Source organism: Chrysoperla carnea, chromosome 1, assembly GCF_905475395.1.
Source record: "Chrysoperla carnea chromosome 1, inChrCarn1.1, whole genome shotgun sequence".
NCBI classification, from domain to species: domain Eukaryota; kingdom Metazoa; phylum Arthropoda; class Insecta; order Neuroptera; family Chrysopidae; genus Chrysoperla; species Chrysoperla carnea.
The window spans coordinates 100,350,620-100,371,193 of NC_058337.1; the positions used below are offsets into that span (position 1 = coordinate 100,350,620).

A 20,574-nucleotide genomic window follows, 5' to 3' on the forward strand; every position below is an offset into this window, starting at 1 on the left:
TCACGAATTTGATGTCTAAACTACTCCCTAGATCAACCTGGGAACCAGAGTACTCTAGTTTATCACAAAACGTATCCAAAATCGAATTCAAATTTTATAATTGACTTTCTGAATCAAATGCAAAAAATCGCAGCTCGATCTATCTTGTCCGAAAAAAAAAAGATCTCAAACCGTTTTTCGTGTTCTATCGTCTACAAAACTTGAGTTTCTATAGTTTATATAGAGAAACTTTTTACAACCTAGCCAGTAGGAATCGATCTATATGATTTAGAAAACAGTATTAGAAAACCGTTTGAACGATACATATATAGTTCAGTCTATTTTAACTTTAGCTATACAAAGTAATTTTTCTAAATAAATATAAATGATTTGATGAATCGAATTAACGAAAATTTTTTAATTGAATTTGAATGATTCGTTGAAATGAAAATGTAATTAATGAAAAAAATGATGATTTTTGGTACATTTTTGTATCACCTTTGTTTGTTGTTGCTGAATGTTAATATCATAGTTATAGAACAGTGAAGTTTAAACGAAAATATCTTAACTTCTTTATGATCGTGTATGCAACGCACTTATTTAATACAACAAAATTTCCTCCATAAAGGTGTTCGATGACACATTTGTCTGCGACGTAATGCAGTGAGTATTGCTTGATCGAATGCATCTTTTAAATGAACACATGTTAATGCTGATGTTTCAATATAAGGCGCTTCTAAACGTTCAGCTAAACGTAATGCATCTGTTGGTGATACTGGACTTTGTCCACTTTGTATTAGACCATGCACAGTCGGTGCATGATCTCTGAGATCCGCTTGTGTTCCCACTAATACAATAGGTACATCTAATGCTGTTAATTCGTTCGCCCAACGTGTACATGCTGATTGAAAGCTTGATGGTCGGACTACAGAAAAACATAACATGAAAACGTCTGTGTCAGGATAACACAAACCACGTAATGGGTCAAGTTCATTCTGTAAATAAAAAAATTTATTTAGACGTCAGAATTTTTTTAGAAATGAATAAAAGATTTGTAAGTATCACGATCCAGGCATCAAAATAATATAACATTTGTACAATAAACTTCCTTTTTAAGTTAATTATTGAAATACTATGTCAACCCTCAAAAATCCTTCCCTTCCGAACTTCTGCCCCATGCAGGATAACTTTTGAAGGTTCGTAGTTCAGAAGGGAAGGATTTTTGAGGGTTGAGCCCAGAAGAACTTTTGATCAGCATGATCAAAACTACCTTAATTCATAGTTTTCAAAAAATTTTAACCGAAATCAAAAATTTAACCGAATTCAAAATCAATATAATATTGCTTTGCCCCGGGCCCTTTTCGGCTCTGCTTTGGTCCTGTTTGTACCTTGTGCAATTCTTCCTGGTTATTGATTTCCACTTGAGTAATTGTCTTAGAAATGAGACACTGGAGTTCAAAAATTTGAACAGTAAGACGGATTTAAATGCGATTTTCTGCATTCGATTCGTTAGAGCATACAGAAATTTTGTGACCTAAATTGATTTATAAGAAATTAAAAATATACAATTTGCATAAATAATATACATTTTATAATTGCATTTTAAATTGACCGTAAAAACTAAATTCACAATTCGGTTAATAGTGACGAAAATGATTCCAAACTTGTTACTCGAGTGTTTTTGGGGTCGCTAAACAGGAATATCGCGACAGAATGGGTTTCTGAAATACCTGGTGCCCAAAATGAGGCTCCAAGAGTTTTCGAGAAAATCGTTATATAATCAGGTTAAACTCGTTTATCTGGGGATTTTTGGGGTCGCTGAACCCGAATATCGCAGAATTGGTCTACGAGGTACCTGGTATCCATGATGAACCTATTATATGAGTTTTTATTATATTTTTCACGTCATATTAATATTAATTCACTGAGACAACGAGGATACTATTCACTTTGGACATCAGGTACCTCTGAGACAATTCTGTCGCGACATTCGAGTCTAAATCAGTCAATTTAAAATGCAATTATAAAATGCATATTCTTTATGAAAATTATAAATCAATTTCCCACAAAATCCGCATTCAAATTCGTCCTGCTGTTCAAATTTTTCGAACTTTGATTGTTTATGTTTATCTTTGATTTGTTTTGTGTTTCTTTTCCACGACTATAATTAGTAATGCAAAAGAGTATAAAACATTTCTAACAAATCGTTTAACAGATCTTAATCTACTATAAATAATATTAATTAAATGTAATTATTACACTTGATTTCATTGCAAAAAATAAAAGTGATATTTAAAATAAATAAGTACGGTAATTATGTAAATGAATTTCTCAAGGTGAAATCTATAGGGTGGATCTTTTTAATCGATAATAGAAAAAATCATTTACGATTACTAAAAAAATGTCAACACTACTTTTCCCAGTTTAGCTTCTCTATATCTCTTGCTTGTATCAAAAATTGAATTTGTAGCTTAACTTTCTCAAGTATAGTTCGATTTTTACATTAAATTTTTGACTAATAAGATGCTTGTTTTAATGCCGTACCCAAGGTGGCTTAATACATAACATCGAAGACCAAATCAAGGTATTTAAAAGAAGTCCCTCTTTAAAGAAAACATTGCCCCTCTATAAAGATATTTAAATGAGATAGTGACCCAAATTAAAATCAAGGCTAATGGAAGTGCCAAAAAAACCGCTCAATCGTACTATATCAACCCCAATAGAGTCAAAGCCAACCCTTAGAAAACCTGGGTATTTGAATAACAAGGCTAACGTAAGGGGGGGAAAAGTGCAGAGTTGTGATAATTCAACCCATCAGAAGCATAGAAAACTCATAGAATGCCCAAATGATAGTGTTAACGCAAGGGATAAAAACTCGAAGATGTTCTACGGTTGCCCATGATTCTGATGGGGTTAGGTTAGCATGGATCTGTCGTTATTTTTGCCCTTACGATAGTCCTCTGATTGAAATATCCCGGCTTTATACGAGTTAGTCATGCCTCTAATGGAGACAAGTTAGCACCGGTCTGCGGGTTTTTTGGCATTAATCTAGTGTTCGAATTGCATCTGATTGGGTTGAGTTAACACAGGCCAGAGAAATAGACATCCTTAAAAGACCCATTCTTGGCATTAACTTAACCCCTCAAATCGATTCTCATTTCATCCTTCAAGCTCAATTTTGAGAGGATGTACTGAGGTTCTTCTTCTTTCATCAATCTACTTTATATCTAATTATAACTAAGGAAGAGGGGGCATTACGAGTGTCGTCAGGATCAGTTTCCAGGCCCATTTATACGGCTATATAGTTGTCCAATAAATATTTCAAATTACTTGTTTACCCACAAATAATTAGATAATTATGTGTTATATAACTTAATTTACATAACTTCGCCAATTGGAAAATTTTTTTAAAACTTAACTTCTTTTAGAAATCATTTGTTTTTAATTTCATTCAAATTTAGCTCGAAAAAATTTTTAAATAATCAAATCTCTCTCACCAAATTTAAAAAATGAAAACTCAATTTTCCTGGAAAATTTGTAATTGTTGTATTTAAATGAAAGCTTACCTGACCAGCTGTATCACAGAGTTGAATATTAATTGGTTGTCCATCAACTTGAACAATTACTGTAAATAAATTCAAAATTAAAATGATTTAAACAAAAATAATCTATCAAAAAGAAAAAATTGAAAAATTAAAGAAAAAGAAACGTACCACTATAATTGTCAAAAGCTGTCGGAACATATTCTTTGGGAAAAGTATCATTACTATAAGAAACAGCTAATGACGTTTTACCCACAGCTCCATCACCCACTAAAACACATTTTAATTGCTTTTGTGCCTTTGTTTTTGACTTTCTCGATTTAAATATAATTGCTTGATGTTGTTTGAGTAATGGTTGTTTTGTACAATTCATAATTGTTGTTGATCGTGGTGGCATTTACATTGAATTTTATATCGAAAATAAATAAACAAATAATAAAAAAAAAAAAAAAACAATTTTCCCGAATTGAGACTACTAACACTAAAAACACGTCATACTATTCACTGACGACATTTTGTACTTGGATGATAATAATATACCTTTATATGATTCACACACCTGTTTAGTTCTAAAAAAAATAGTCTACAAAAAAAACAGGTATATGTACTGTCAGTTATTGTGATTGAAGGCATTGCGTATAAAACTTATTTATGTTATAGATCAGTGATTTTCAACAGGTGATACCACTTGGCATATAAGCGATATGATCCACAGTAAACGTAGGTTATATTCATGGGTCCCCGGGAGGGGGTACAAGTGCACCATTTGTCGGGAACAAAAATACTCAGAAAAACATTAAGAATTTGAATTAAAACTTAAGGTGTCTAGATTTTTGTCCAAATTTGCTTATTCTCAATAAATTCAGTGCTAAGCTAATTTTAAAATATGACAAAGATGAGTCCCACGGACCCAAGTCCCAATGGACAATTTTTTTTTTTATAAACTAGCATTAGTGGCTTATTATATAGTAATTATAATAATTATTACGGTCAAGCTTGAAATTGATATCGATCGATTTTTTCTTATTATTACCGGAATATTATCGAATAAAAACTGAAATCAATTTGTCCGACATTTGATAAAACACATAAAAATTATGTCTCAATCGGGGAGGTAATCATAAAACTTTTAAATGGTGAAAAATGGCCTTTTATTTTATTACATACAGAATACTTTTATTAATCTTATATATCAATTTGATTGAATTTATAAGAAAACGCATGTCACCAGAGAACTACCTTAATTAGTTTCAGTTAATTAATTCAATTAACTGAAATATAAAAATTAATTTCTGAATAGGGCATATTTACCATATTACTATATACTACAGGTACTTTTTCACAAATAATGTTATAAATTCTTTAAAAATTCAATAGACCTTTTTCACATTTTTTTTTCTTTTTTATAAATGAAAGTAAATGTCTTGATAAATGGGCTAATTTTTTCCCCCGATTTTTTTTAAGCCATATGACCGAGAAAACAGACAATGAAAATCATTAAAATTCAAATTGGCGAAAACGATCCAGAAACACACGATGTTACACGAAGGTTGGTTTGACGTCATTTAAACTTGATAATAGTGATATATTAATACAACTGTTGACACTGTTTTATTGTCATTGCTTGTCGGATTGACATCACAGATCACGTGTGCGGTGGAGCCAAAAAAAATCGTTTTAAAATATTTCAAATATTGTGACTTTTTTACAATTTTTTTCATAGTGTTTTTATTGTTAAAAATGCGTAATTTTTGAGTTACAGGCTCTACTCGACCTATATTTTCATAAAAAATTATCAAAAAGCATTTCTGTTTTTCATGAAAAAGGTCTATTTATATCATTATGATAAAAAATAACAATTTAATCAGAACATATGTGGCCAAGTCTTTAAAGATCATATCTAGTATTTATTTTTGTTTCTAAGCTTTCATAAACTCTTTATATTTTCAGGCATTATTAGTAAATTGACGTTTAATTCTATTATTAATAAATCAAATTTATCGTATTTGTTGAGTGTCTCTGTTTTATAACTACTTTTCAGATATTTACTTTGTATAATTCAAACATCTGTTCATAATCTATTGCATTGTTACTATCTATACATTACACAAGTTAAAATGAGATAAAAACAACAATAAAATACTTAGCGAGACAAGCCGACTCCAACCGATTATCACATTATTCTTGAATGTAGCTACAAAATTTTTAATATATTCTCATACCAACTTAATTGTAAAATTCTTTCAACAACCCTTGTTACGTCTTTTTTAATACAAGTTTGAAGTTGTCAAATGAAAATTTTTTAATCATAAAACATTATTTAAAATAATTAAGGAAAATGTCAGACAATGATGATGATTTTATGTGTGATGAAGAAGAAGATTATGGTCTAGAATATTCAGAAGATAGTAATTCGGAACCAGATGTCGATTTGGAAAACCAGTATTATAATAGTAAAGCTTTAAAAGAAGATGATCCGAAAACAGCTTTGGTATCATTTCAAAAAGTGTTGGATCTCGAAGGTGGTGAAAAAGGTGAATGGGGTTTTAAAGCATTAAAACAAATGATTAAAATCAATTTTAAACTTGGTGATTATTCCGAAATGATGTCCCGATATAAGCAACTATTAACCTATATTAAAAGTGCGGTAACACGAAATCATAGCGAAAAATCGATCAATTCAATATTAGATTACATTTCAACATCAAAAAATATGGAATTACTTCAAGATTTTTATGAAACAACATTAGAAGCATTAAAAGATGCAAAAAATGATCGTTTATGGTTTAAAACTAATACAAAATTAGGTAAATTATATTTTGATCGTGGCGATTACAATAAATTATCGAAAATATTAAAGCAATTACATCAATCGTGTCAAACGGATGACGGAGAAGATGATCTCAAAAAAGGTACACAATTATTAGAAATTTATGCATTAGAAATTCAAATGTATACAGCACAAAAGAATAATAAAAAATTGAAAACATTGTACGAACAATCTTTACATATTAAATCAGCAATACCTCATCCATTGATTATGGGTGTAATACGTGAATGCGGTGGTAAAATGCATTTACGTGAAGGTGAATTTGAAAAAGCACATACGGATTTCTTTGAAGCATTCAAAAATTATGATGAATCCGGTAGTCCGAGACGTACAACATGTTTAAAATATTTAGTACTGGCAAACATGTTAATGAAATCCGGTATAAATCCATTCGATTCACAAGAAGCGAAACCATATAAAAATGATCCAGAAATATTGGCAATGACAAATTTAGTGATGTCCTATCAGAATAATGATATTAATGAATTTGAAAAGATTTTAAAACAAAATCGTAAAAATATTATGGATGATCCATTCATTCGTGAACATATTGAAGATCTATTACGTAATATTCGTACACAAGTGCTTATCAAATTAATAAAACCATATACACGTATCCATATACCATTTATATCAAAAGAACTGAATATTGATGCATCTGAAGTCGAAAGTTTACTTGTATCTTGTATTTTGGATAATACGATACGAGGACGTATCGATCAAGTTAATCAATTGCTAGAATTAGATAAAAAATCGGTATGTGCAGCACGTTATGTAGCATTGGATAAATGGACGAATCAATTAAGTTCATTACATTTAGCTGTCACAAATAAAATGGCATGAGACGATTAATAATTAATTGTATCGATTTTTAAATAATAGCTTGAAAACTGTCCTTAATTCATTGAAAAATTATTAAATAAAAAAAAAACCGTGAAGCTTTCATCTAAAATTACGTATATACATTTTTGATAGTCTTAATATGAATTCTAAAAATTACATCCATGATATTTGAAATGTATTTGTTTTTATTTTTCAATAATTAAAAATTTCGTATTTAAGTAATTGTTGTTGTTTCTTGAAACCCGATTAAAAAGATGAACTACAAAAACGTCAGAAATACAAGTCCGACCAAAGTTTTTGTTGAACAAAAAAGTTGGGCGTTAGAAAGGTGGCCAAAACTATTACATTAGCGAATTTCTGAAGTAAATTTAAGCCCGATTTGAATAAAATTTGGTATCAAGAAGGGTTGTGGCAAATACAGATGTGTGGTGTATCCGTATTCGCAGATATTCGCCATGATGATTCGTATGCGTTATTTTTTATGCGAATTAATTAAATTCACAAAAAATTTACGATAATTAGAACATTTTGCCTGGGGTGACAGAAATTAATGATTTTAATTCACTTATTTTTGTATATATCATTGCATTATTTTAGAATCGTTAGTTTATAATTATAATAAATCTAGATAAATTGTAAACTTACGATAGATTGTAAACGGATAATCACTGCACAGTCTTATTGCTGAAAGTGTAACGTTTTATAGAGGGGCAAATTGAAATGAATAAGCGGACAATGCTAAGAAAATATCTAGGTAATACGTCTCAAGAGTTTATATTCAGTTTTCCAACTATCTAGATTTTGTCCGAAAAAATAAAGTTTCAATCGGATTTCAGATTTTGATCAGTAATCTCCGTTTTTTTTTCGTTCGATTGCTATACATTGGATTTTTAAATAAAAACCTGAAACTTGCTTACTTTCAAAGTCCAAGTTATTGAGGTTTGTTTACCTTAATATTGTTACTGAAATAAAATTAGATTACTTATTATGTAATCTAAAATGGTAATTAATTTATAAAGAAAAAGCTTACTAAAAAAATAATTCCAATTTACAGAAACAATATTATATTATATTATGTAAAAACTATATATACAAACTTCAAAATAAAAATTTTCAATGTTAATAACTCACAAAGCAGAATTTAAAAAGCAGAGATAATTTTTTAACAAATTTAAAATCGGGGCCGTAGACGGACTAAACCTTACATTGAAAAAACGGTTTAGCCGCTGGACATATCCGCATTTTTTTATATTGACATGAAATAGACAAATCAATAATATTAAAGCTCATCTTTTAGTCACAATTTTTTTTAAATCACCATCTGAATGTGTATACCTGGAACTATAAAAGCTGTACATATTCAAATAAAAATGAGGAATCTTGCATTTCAAACTGCTTCGATTGCATAATCTAGCTACTAATATTATATCAAAATAGTTCTTGTATTAATGTATTATCATAAGATTTGAGCTTGAACTGAAATGTGAATTAGAACCGAGTACTAAAGGAAAACCACTTTTTACGAAGTTTTTATAGTTTTGTATATCTGTACAGCTACTCTAAATTGAGTTGAGATTATTAAAAATTTGAATGCAAGTTGAATTAGTGTTAAAAATTCAAAACTCTTTCCTTCTGTTTATTATCGATATGTTATGGTTTTATTACGATTCTAAGGCTTCTGGCACCTCTACACTCTCTCATAATTGAGTTAGAGCGTTTTAAATTTGTTTGTATATTAATGCGTTCAGCAAGTGCCTTTTGATAGTGTCAACGGAATGTTGAGTAGCCCCCTTTCCAACCTTTTATGTAGAAAGTTGAGCTTTGATAATTTTTTCAAAAACATGAAAATTCCATTTCAATAAAAAGCATCTAATAATAAGAATAATAATTAATAAGGGGGAAATATGACTTAAGTGATGGAGCTCTGTTGTTCACAAGGTTTTTTTAGTTTATTGTAATTTATTATTTTGTTAATTTTTTGATATTTTAAATACGTGAGAACGAAAACAAATTTTAATTACTTTATTATCAACTAAATTTTAATGTTAAATAAACGATGATTATCAATATTTTATTGTACAACTATTTCTGATATAATTCTGTTGTTAGTGAGAATAACGTTTCAAATGCACGACGATCTTGTATGATACAGATAAAAGCAAATATCACAAATTTAAAAAAAATTAAATTAAAACCATTTTTTCGAATTCGTTTGTTCGTATTTAGCAACATTAACTAATATAGAACTAAATATGTCATCTGCATTACGATTTTGTCCATAATAATCAACAAATTCACCATCTGGATCCACTAAATATATAATGATTGTATGATCTACTATATAATCGTTATCTTCGTCTCGTGGTCCTGCACTAAAATATACACGATATGATTTACATGCTTGTCGTACTTGATCCTCAGATCCAGTTAAACCAATGAACCGATCACTAAATTCTTTAACATATTTTCCAACCACTTCTGGTGTATCACGTGTCGGATCCACAGAAATGAATAATGGCTCCACGTCTATTTTTTGATTTTTTGGAAGATCATCTAAAAGATTAAATTCAAAAATTTATTTATATAATCATAATAAACTGAAAAAAGGATGGTATCAAGTATGGGATCAAAACGGTTTAAATTTTGTGACAAATGGTTGTATTTTAAAAAAAACGAGGTATTTCCCGGGATGTTTATACTAAATTATATATTTTAGAATGCGCTGATTTCAGAAGTGATGGCCATTTTTTTCTATCACGTAAGGTTTTTTTGCAAATTCAAACACAAAAAATTGGTAAAAGTACTCGTTTATTAAAAATTATACAGTAGCCTGCAAGCATAGTGGCATCCTATCATCCTTGGTACCGTCTCTCGATATCGCGGACATCCTGGTGAAACCGCTTCCCCTGTTCTTCTTTTTCTTCTCAATCATACTTTCCACAAAGAAGATGTCAGTTAAAAGCCTTCTTATGTCGGGGCAAGTGAAAACTTTCAACTTTGCTTCTGACAGCTTCGGGAATTTTATACATAGATATTTAAAACAGTCTCCATCCTCTTGCAGTGATTTTACAAATTGTTTCATCAACCCCAAATTGATATGGAGAGGTGGCAACAAAACTTTTTCTGGTGGCAATAAAGTAGTATTGATAAAATTTTTCTCTCCAGGTTTTAAAGTTTCTCGGGGTGGCCAATCACTTTTAATGCAATTCTGTTCTCCTCTACTATCCCATAAGCATAAGAAGCATGGGCATTTAGTATAGCCTGCCAGCTGACCCAGAAGCATCGTAAGTATTTTGAAGTCCCCACAAACCATCCATTAATGGTCCTGATATTTGATTCTTTCCACGATAATGGCAAAATTGTTATAGTTAATTTACTTTTATATGCACAGAATACCCCATTGGAAGCGAAGCTAATTTATTTTCATTGTGCAATAATAATACTTTAAAACTAGTTTTTTATAATATTACTATAAAATACTATATAATACTACTTAAAGACTAGTTTATGTTGTTATTAATATCTATAAAAATCTACGTGATAGAATGTTTTGAATATTTTTCCTGTTTTTGGGAGATCAAAATCTATAAGAAAATGTAAAAAAATCCTATGCAGTTTTTTAGTCGCAGGTCTGTGTTATCAATACATTTCATTTCCGACTATCAAAATTATCAAAGATTGAAATACGAATAATTTTGTCCATAGTATTTTAGACAATTGTTTATTGATATAGAAAAATTTCAGACTACTGCATCTTTTACTTTTAAAACACTTTAACAGGGTTTAAAAATAATCATACCTAATTTTTTAACAACTAGTGCCAATTTTTCCAATTCTTCTGGGCAAATATCAGGACAATGTGTAAATCCAAAATAAATGAGTACCCATTTGCCTAAGAAATCTTCACTTTTACGTAATTTTTTATTAGTATCAACTAGTTCGAAACGACCACCAATTGCAGCTTTCCCTAACATTCTTTTTCGTTCCTTAGCCATCGCTGAAATGAAAATTTCGTAATTTGATGCAATTTTCTTCGTTAACTGAGTAATTTTGAATAGTACCTTCTTCTTTTTCCCTTTTAACGTGTAACATAAATGCTAATAATCCACCACCTATAGCGGCAGTTATACCTAAGCTTTTCCATGTAATTGGACCACCTTTTCCAACATTAGGGTCAGGTTTAACTGGTGGATTTGAAGTTGATTGAACATTTCGTATTTGATTGATCTAAAACATGACTTTTTTTATAGTCTTATCGCATAAAAAAAGATTTTATTTATTACGTACACGACATCTTCGCAAAGGTAAACATCTATATATTTTAAACATATTTAACATTTTAAACTTATTAATAATACTGCTTTTATATTTTATATGAATTATCTAGGATATTTTACTCATGGTTATCTTAAAATATAAAATTCATATTTTGGTTAAACAAGTAGGGAAATTATTATTTTTCTAAACGTTGGTTTTAAATTGAAAGATTATAAATAACATAAAACATATTATGGAGTGTATTTGCACCATTTGAAAGCTAATAATTTGTGTTTACACCACAGATTATAATTTATTACATAAATAGATAGGCAACTCTACTGTACATGAAATGTTGTATAAAAAGCCCCCTGGAGAAAGGCACTTACAATAAACTATTTAAAAAAAATGGCGGAAATTAGGTACTCAACAAAAGGCTTTTTCGAAGTGTGTTTTCGAACCTAATAGTACAATTTAATTGATTCGAATTTATATTTTTGCTAAATATAAGTTATTTTTAATTAGAATTAAAAGATCAAACCTCTTAACTTAAACTGTGTGCTTTAAAAATGTACTTTGTTTTTTTAAAATGTTGCGCCTAAATAAAACAACAAACACTTTTTTCCCCTTTCTTAATGAAATAATAACTGAATTGATATGAAAACATCATCAGAATTTAAAATATTGATACAGATAAAATCCTCAAAAAATTATTAGAACTTATTATTTCAATTATCAATTTCGTTGGTAAAACAATATACTTGTTTTATGAACAAATTTTTTTAAATTCAATAAATCGAAAATTATAATTTAATAAATCGAAAAATACTAATCAAAAATTATAATTATTCGATTTCTTTTAAATAACTTGATATTCAAACATCACAGACATTTGCATTGGGAATTTTTATAAATTTTATGTTGGTATAAATAAACACATATTTGAAAGTACTTAAATAAAATGTATTGTTTATTTATGACCAGTCAGTATCAAGATGGCTAATGTTCGTGACAGTGATACATCGTTGTGGTTGCACAATAAACTTGGTACATCGAACGATTCATGGACTGGTGGTTCAATATGTTCACAATTGAATGCAGAAGTGTTAAGAAATATTAAAGACTGTTTTCCAGATTTACAAACACAAGTGAAATTAAAATTATTGTTAAGTTTCTTTCACATCCCGCGCAGAAATGTTGAAGAGGTATACAAAATGCTTACATACGTTATTTAAGTATTCTGTTTTATTTATACCAATATTGTTTAACTACATCCAATAATTTTTGTTTAGTAAGCACTATTTATTATTTGTGTTTATTTATTTACAAACTGTTAAACGATTAATTAAAGTTATTGATGAAAAAATTATCGTTGATAAAAACATATTTGTGCTATTGGCTTATTGTTAAACACAAATGTCAACTTTTTTGAAAGAATTTCTTCAAAGACAATATATAACTTGACTTTTTACTGTACTAAATTAATACTAAATATGTTAAGACTCTTAAAAACAAAAAATTACATTTCGGATGTTTGTGCATTTAGTTGTGAAAAAAAAGATTTTAATTAATATGAGGTTACTATTAAGAATTTGTTTATGTAATAAATGAAATATATTGAATATACACTTGTGGAAACTTAGCAGTATTCGCTATTATTAGCAAAATCAGAATAAAACAGATATGAAATGTATTTAAAATTATGTTTAAATTATGTTCTTGTATACCGGGTGGCCCACTTATTGAACATATGGTCTAATACGGAGGATAAAAATTTCAAAACAAAATTTGAGAAAATAATTTTTTGAGATACCTTACATAAAAGTATCAAAAAATATATAAACATTATTTACTTTCTAGATATGCAATCATCAGTTTTGGAACAAAAACAATGATCGTATATCTCGTAAATAAAAAGCCTTTGATCATATTAGTACATTAAAAGATGTAATAAAAGTCGGCTAATTAAGAAAAATAAAATAAACCTTCCATTTTTTGGTAAAATCCGATGAAATACGTTTCTAAGGTGTCAAATATCATTTGTAAACCATGGGTTAGTTGCGAAAATGTTTCTATTTGTTAATAAACAATAAATTGTTAATTAAATAAAACGTATATATGTAAAACTTGTATTACGTATATGTTATATATGTATAAGATTGTGTTTTAAGATTTGTATTATGACTGATACGTAAGACAAGTTGCCTATATATTAATTTTTTAACTCAACTTTTACATAGACCGTTCCATTTAATTAACAATTTATTGTTTATTAACAAATAGAAACATTTGCGTAGCTAACTCAAGGTTTGCGAATGATATTTTACACCTTAAAAACACATTCCACCAGATTTTAGCAAAAAGTGAGCTGTATATTTCATTTTCCTTTTCCTGTATATCGAAAATGAAAGCATACTAGATTTTTTTTTTGCGAGAATATTGACATTCTTGAATTTTCTTATTGTCAACATCAAGATATCATCACGATATAATGTTAAATATCTTCTATCGATGACGTCATATCGTGATGCAATACGTGGTGTCCCCGTGACTCGATGGGCATAGATTTCTTTAAAGAGCGTTTTCTTTGGTCAATTTTAAGTTGAAAGTGCCTTTTATACTATTGTCCAAAACCCAATAGTTAAGGAGTTATGAGCACTATTGAATTTACCCAATAAAGTAAAGACATTGCTGAGTAAAGTAGTGTTTTATTAACTAAAGAGTGACTATTTTCGACCTATTAAAAATAGCTGAATAGCTACGTTTAAGAACAATTGTTTACTGTTTATTAGGAATTCTTGAATCAGGAAACCGCCGCTGATATTCCCGCACTGACGCTGTTGCATTGCCGTCACAATATCCGTAAATAATGTGAATACTGGCATATTCTTGACTTTTAAATGTAGCCTTAGTATTACAACTTAAAAAATAAAAAACACAAACAATCAAATGTACACTATAACAACAATATGGTAAAACAATTACATGGCCTACCCTTTGAAAATTCACACAAACGTACGTGAATATAGTCTATCAATTTATTACCTACCAGATCAATTTATTATTAAGTTTACTTCTCTTGACTTATCTTTGGGAACACAATAGTGCTCATAAATACTTCACTATTGGAATTTGGGCAAAAGTATATAAGACACTTTCGTCTTAACGTCTAAAAAATACGCTCTCAAGCTACGCCCATTGATTCACGACCACCCTGTATATTTTCATGTAGATAATAAACAACATAGACAAAACAGAAAATATGAAAAATAACTTCCATTTATTATAAAATGTAGGCAATATTATTACATTAAGGCGTTTTCTTTTTCAAAATATGTTCTATCATATTGGAAAATATTTATAAGGATTTATTTATTTAAATGTGAGCTTGAAAAACACGTTTTATTTCGAAAAGTGAGAGTCGGTGTTCTAAATATATCAATTGAAAATTTTTTAATACCCATAAGTTTCCCATTTAATATCTTTCCAACTGTGGAACTGGATTTTTTTAAATTTATATATGAAATTTTTATTTTATTGAAAATTTATTAACAAAACATTTTATTGAAAATTTATTATGTTGATTAAGCTACCTGTTTGCCAGGATAATTGAATTATATGAGATACGGAATTATGAATACTAACTATATGGATACATATCTGTATTGGAACTCGCCCACACTTATTTATCTGATTATCGACGCAACCCTTTTTTTTGTGAAATTCACTATTTTCCTGAATATTTAATACGAATACTCAAAAAGCGCTTCGGCTATAACTAAATCTTACATCCTTTATAAGAAGTAATTTTTCGAAAATTCGACAATTTACCTGTTTTTTTTTTTTTTTTAAACTAACTTGCATATTTTTAGAGATGCCACGATTAACTGGCTGACAACACTCTCGGACAAATCCTCTTTGTCGAAAATATCGAATATGTAAAAAGTAGCGCCTAATAGACCGCATAAAGAATAAGTAGCCGGAATAATCGTGACATCTCTGATATTTTTATTACCTTCTAAAATAAATTCACCCAATAAGTTAACAAAATAACTGTATTTATTTATTTATCATTTTTTATTCAGTGGCGAATTGAATTAGAAGAAATAATTGAAGTAGCTGGTTTAGATTCAGAATTATGGGTTTCGATGTTAGCTGAAGCAATGAAAACATTTCCAGCGACGGGATCACTAAATACTGAAATAACGGATGCTGATGAAACAAGGCCTATATTTTCAGATCTTGTAAATGAATTAAGAAAATTAGTGAAACGGCAACCAGAAACTGGAATGTTACCTTTAGAATGTCATTATTTAAATAAATCAGCGGTGATTTCTGTGGTACGTAACGAAAATCAAACTTTTTATGATTTTTTGTTTTGCAGGATGTAAATGAAAATGATTTCAATTAAAAGTAGATTTTGCTTAAAATTTGTAATAAATTGAAGTAACTAAATGATTTAAATTCACTGTCCTCCATCTCATATAGGCATCACAATTCATTAGCCCAATAGTAATTTCCTACAAAAATTTACTCGAGTCTCGCTTGTTTTCGAGATCTTTCTTATTCCTGCAGCGGATTATCAAAAATGTTTATATTTGTTAAAATAATTTAATTTCAGGTTGGCGAACAACCAGCGCCTGTGAAACATTTTGATATTAAAAAGAAACCGAAATCAGTATATCTTAGGGCAGAATTACTGCAAAAGGCAAGTGATGCAGCATCAAATGTTAAAAAGTCATCGGCTCCTGTAATTCCTGTACGGTCTAGAGGCATGCCACGTAAAATGACTGATACTAGTAAGTTTAATATCATTATTATCAATTTTTTCTAGTATGTAGTTAATCATTAACGAGCTTAAGACTATTAATACAGTGAATAAGCCGGAAAAAAGTGTCGATACTCGATAGTGGAAAAGTTGAGAAGCAGCACCCACTTTTAGCACATAAAAAATATTACGTCTGTGTTTTTTTGTGTCAAAAAAATATTATGTTTGTGTTTTTTTGTGTCAAAAAAAATATTATGTCTGTTTTTTTTGTAAATATTGACGCTGAAAAACTTTTTTTAAGATTTTTTTTTGTAAATCTGATATCGGATTCGCAAACAGCGACAAAAATACTTATTAGTTGACAACTTGAAGCCAAAATAAGCATTTCAAATAAATTTAAGGCTAGATACGACTCTCGTTGGGGTCCTATACACTTCTATGACTAGGTTAAGTTGGCTGAGTATTCCTTGAGATCCTATAAAGACGATACAAAAAGGTTTCATTAAAATCGGTACTGTTTCCCTACTTTCTACGCATCCCAGCTTTATTAACTGTACTATATGTAAGTAAAAAAAATATCACCTGATTTTATTATGTAAATGTAATTTAATATAAATATCATAATATTTTGAAATATAAGGTGTTGATTTGATAATGTATTAACTAAGTAATATGAAACGATCGTCAACAATTATTAAAAACTAGCAGTAACCCGCCTGCTTTGCTGGGCGATTTCACTTATCTGTCCATGCATAACACTCGAAATATGACGTATGAGCTACATTATTGTAAAGTTTGATTAAAATCAATTCAATAATTTTCAAAATCGTCCAGCGAAATGAGCCTTTTTCGATAAATGAGCCACCCAACACTAAAATAATTTTTCAATTCGAACCAGTATTTCCTGAGATTAGCACGTTCAACCAAATAAATAAACAAACTAAAATAAAATTGTGTATCATTATGGACTTTCACAAATTAAGGCTCAATAAAATTAATAAAAATGCTTCACTAAAAAGTTGCTCACTTATAGGCCAATATTTTGCGCGAAAAATAGCTATCTCTACACCGTTCAAATTCTTGAGATTTATTTAAAGTTGCTTTTAATAAAAGTACTTTTCGCAAAATTTCGTCTTTTTGGCCTCCCCTTTCGTTACATTTTCTGTAATCTCCTAATATTATAATATCACAATTGTCAAATTCCTTCACCTCCCTATAAATAATTTAAAATTAAATATATAAACTAGTTAAAATAAAATTGACAATTTTACTGTTATGTTTGCAAGGCATTTTCTCTCCATTTTTTACGGTTCGTCACGTTAACTAACTGATTACTAATTTTTAATCCATGCTTTTAAAAACATATTATTTACTTGAACAGTCGCGTCGCTGAAAACTGAAATAATTTAAAAACAAAATTAAATTATTTTAAATCCGTGACTGTATTAATTTAACGATGATATGTAACACATGGTAGGTTTATTTAAATTTCCGTGAAATTAACGTATTATGTTCAAATAGCACCCTTAAAGGGAATACCGAGTCGAATGCCAATGTCTGGTTTTCGATCGCCTGCATTATCAAGTCCTGCAATACCTGGTCGGCCACCATTATCTCGTACACCTGCAGGTCGTAAAGATGGTGGTATTAAGTTGTTGGACATCACAGAACAACCATTAGGATATGCGGCGGCTAAAAAACGGAAAAAGATGCAAGAAGTCGAAGATGCTGCAAAAAAAGCCTCAGAAGTTCAACAAACAAATGTTGCTACATCTGGTGCTTCGACCACCACACCTTCAGCTACTCCAGATTATGCGGTTGGTCTTACCACAACTCCATCGTATGCTCCGAGTACACCTCAACCTACGACAGGTAAAAATTCTTAACTTTTTATATTATTAATTAGATTAATAAAAAATTCTTCAAGATAATCTATTTTTCAAACGTCCGTAGTAGAATGTTACCTTAAAGGATTATCACATTATTTATAACAATTTAAAAGAAAAACTATCGATTTACACCTCAGGTGTTAAGACTCAAATCTCTAAGACTATTAAACAACATTTCTTTTAATATTACAGTTACAACCCCTATTTCTTCGACATCAGTCGGAACATGTACAGCAGCAAGCACTTCCACGGATACAGCGACTACCACACTGCCGGCACCATCTTATGTACCACCTACACCCCAAACACCTAAAACAACAGTTACTGTGGCTACACCAGTCATGCCGCAGCTTACACCACAACATACTACAGTTCAGTTTAGTGAGTCTTCCAGTAGTAGTAATAGTACGACGACCCCCGTTACTGTTACTACCTCAATTGTTACACCAGCCAACCCACAACCGGCTGGAGCTACACCTGTACGACACGCGCATGTCACACAAATTCGAATACAACCGCCACCTGCCACTAATCCTCTACAAAGAAAGGGATTATCATTAACGGTAAGTAAATTCATGAAAAACTGTAAAATTTGCTTAACAAAGACATTAAATATTTTATTCGATTACTTTCTCGCTTACGTTTCCGTTAATACCGAACGGAAACTATTTCTAAGCGTGCTTTCTATTGCTATGGAAATGATGGATCGTTTTTGAAAAAAGAATAAGCACTTCATAATATTATGTGAAATTTTTTAATAAAACCCTGTACCTCTTCTTCGTTTATACTTGCAAATTACTCGAATAACAAATTTATTTTATATTTCAGAGGGAACAAATGTTAGAGGCTCAAGATATGTTTAGAACAGCAAATAAAGTAACACGTCCAGAAAAAGCTTTAATATTAGGATTTATGGCTGGATCACGGGATAATCCATGTCCACATTTAGGTAATATAGTAACGATAAAATTATCAGAGAATCAAGAGAATGTTTTACAAGTTGATAACACATACTTAACAATGATGGTCGAAACACATTTTCAAATGAATTACAACACCGGTGAATGGAAACGTATTAAAAAATTCCGAAAAATGGAACCTATACAAAATAATCTATCAGCACAAACTGCAACAGCATTAACTTGAAAACATTATCATCAAACAAATTTGTTGCTGTTAAAAATCTGAATGGAAAAGTTATGAGAGAAAATTTTACATGATAGTAAAAAAAAACAAATCGACCAATTATTTCTTCATTTTTGTAAAAAAACGCAGCTCCCATCGTAAGTTGTGTGAAAATTCAGAGATTATTTACGAATGTATATTTTTTTATTTAATCTGTTGTTATTTTACAAATTTTGTTTAAATACACACATAAATCAAAGTGATAAATCAATAATTATTGTAGTGCTATTGCAAAATTTAATTATTATGTGGTAAAAATAATGTTGATTAAATTGAATTGTTTTTTGTAAATTATGTTTATGTTTTAATTTCTTTAAAAGTGATTAGATTCAATTTGTAAATTTTATACAAAAGCTTTAAACTTTGTTGATTTTTCTTTCCATTTCCACAGATTGGTATAAAGAATCTGCATGTGACCACAAATTTTGTTTTTGTAAAGCATTTAGAAGAATTGAAATTTTACTGAATTGGATCTTCACAAGTAAGAGACTCCCACTAAATCCACATGACTGGTAAAATACTTATTAGGTGGGATTATAATACAGGGTGTCCGTGACTCAATAGACATAGTTTAACAGCGTATTGGACAATTTTAAGTCGAAAGTGCCTTTTAAATTTTTTTTTAATTCCAAAAGTTAAGGAGTTATGAACACTATTGAATTTAAGCAATAAAGTAAAGGCATTGTTGAGTAAAGTAGTTAATTGTTAAAGTAATTAATTTAAAATTTTTCTTCGTACACTACTAGAAGGGTTATTTTCGATCATATTAATAGCAACTTCTTCGTCGAAAATTTTATACTGTACGGCAATTTCTGCATTAGCTTTCGGAAAATTACCTTTTTCTGACAAATGACGATGCACATTTAAGAACACTTGTTTATTAGGAATTCATCGATCATTAAACTGCCGCTGATATTCCCGCACTGACGCTCTTCCATTTCCGTCACAATATGCATTAATAAACAATATGGCCTACCACATGAATTTACTATTTAATTTACTACTCTTGAGTATTCTCTTTGGGGACATTACTGCACAGAACTTCTTATCTATTGGGTATTTAGGCAAAAGCGTATAAAGCACTTTCGACTTAAAATTGTCCAAAGAATACGCTCTTTAGGTATGTCCATCGAGACACGGAACACCCCAATATAATTATGTGTTTTGAATTACCAATATTTGGCAGATATTAATATTGACATATACTAAAGTTGTTGAAAAAATCGACAGGTTTTAAGTCCACCAATTATAAAACTATAAACAAAATAAAATATACTGAAG

At 29.6% G+C, this 20,574-nt stretch overlaps 4 protein-coding genes across 4 annotated transcripts; 2 read left to right on the top strand and 2 right to left on the bottom strand.

The window, feature by feature from the left end:
- Positions 1–423: 423 nt before the first annotated feature.
- Positions 424–3,968, bottom strand: LOC123290760 (cell division control protein 42 homolog). Its single transcript, XM_044871059.1, has 3 exons — positions 3,693–3,968; positions 3,546–3,604; positions 424–974 (listed from the first exon to the last, which is right to left on the bottom strand). The coding sequence occupies exons 1-3, from the start codon at positions 3,916–3,918 to the stop codon at positions 576–578; spliced, it is 684 nt and encodes a 227-aa protein (XP_044726994.1). The 5' UTR covers positions 3,919–3,968; the 3' UTR covers positions 424–575.
- Positions 3,969–5,780: 1,812 nt separating this feature from the next.
- LOC123290752 (COP9 signalosome complex subunit 2) lies at positions 5,781–7,350 on the top strand. The gene has a single exon (XM_044871050.1). It carries the CDS (start codon positions 5,860–5,862, stop codon positions 7,192–7,194), a length of 1,335 nt encoding a protein of 444 aa, XP_044726985.1. The 5' UTR covers positions 5,781–5,859; the 3' UTR covers positions 7,195–7,350.
- Positions 7,351–8,296: 946 nt separating this feature from the next.
- On the bottom strand, positions 8,297–11,637 carry LOC123290757 (protein SCO1 homolog, mitochondrial). The gene is made up of 4 exons (XM_044871054.1): positions 11,482–11,637; positions 11,256–11,421; positions 10,994–11,191; positions 8,297–9,747 (listed from the first exon to the last, which is right to left on the bottom strand). Exons 1-4 carry the CDS (start codon positions 11,530–11,532, stop codon positions 9,383–9,385), a joined length of 780 nt encoding a protein of 259 aa, XP_044726989.1. The 5' UTR covers positions 11,533–11,637; the 3' UTR covers positions 8,297–9,382.
- Positions 11,638–12,446: 809 nt separating this feature from the next.
- LOC123290749 (negative elongation factor A-like) lies at positions 12,447–19,422 on the top strand. Its single transcript, XM_044871047.1, has 6 exons — positions 12,447–12,656; positions 15,537–15,791; positions 16,073–16,250; positions 17,741–18,091; positions 18,301–18,671; positions 18,937–19,422. The coding sequence occupies exons 1-6, from the start codon at positions 12,447–12,449 to the stop codon at positions 19,252–19,254; spliced, it is 1,683 nt and encodes a 560-aa protein (XP_044726982.1). The 3' UTR covers positions 19,255–19,422.
- Positions 19,423–20,574: the final 1,152 nt, after the last annotated feature.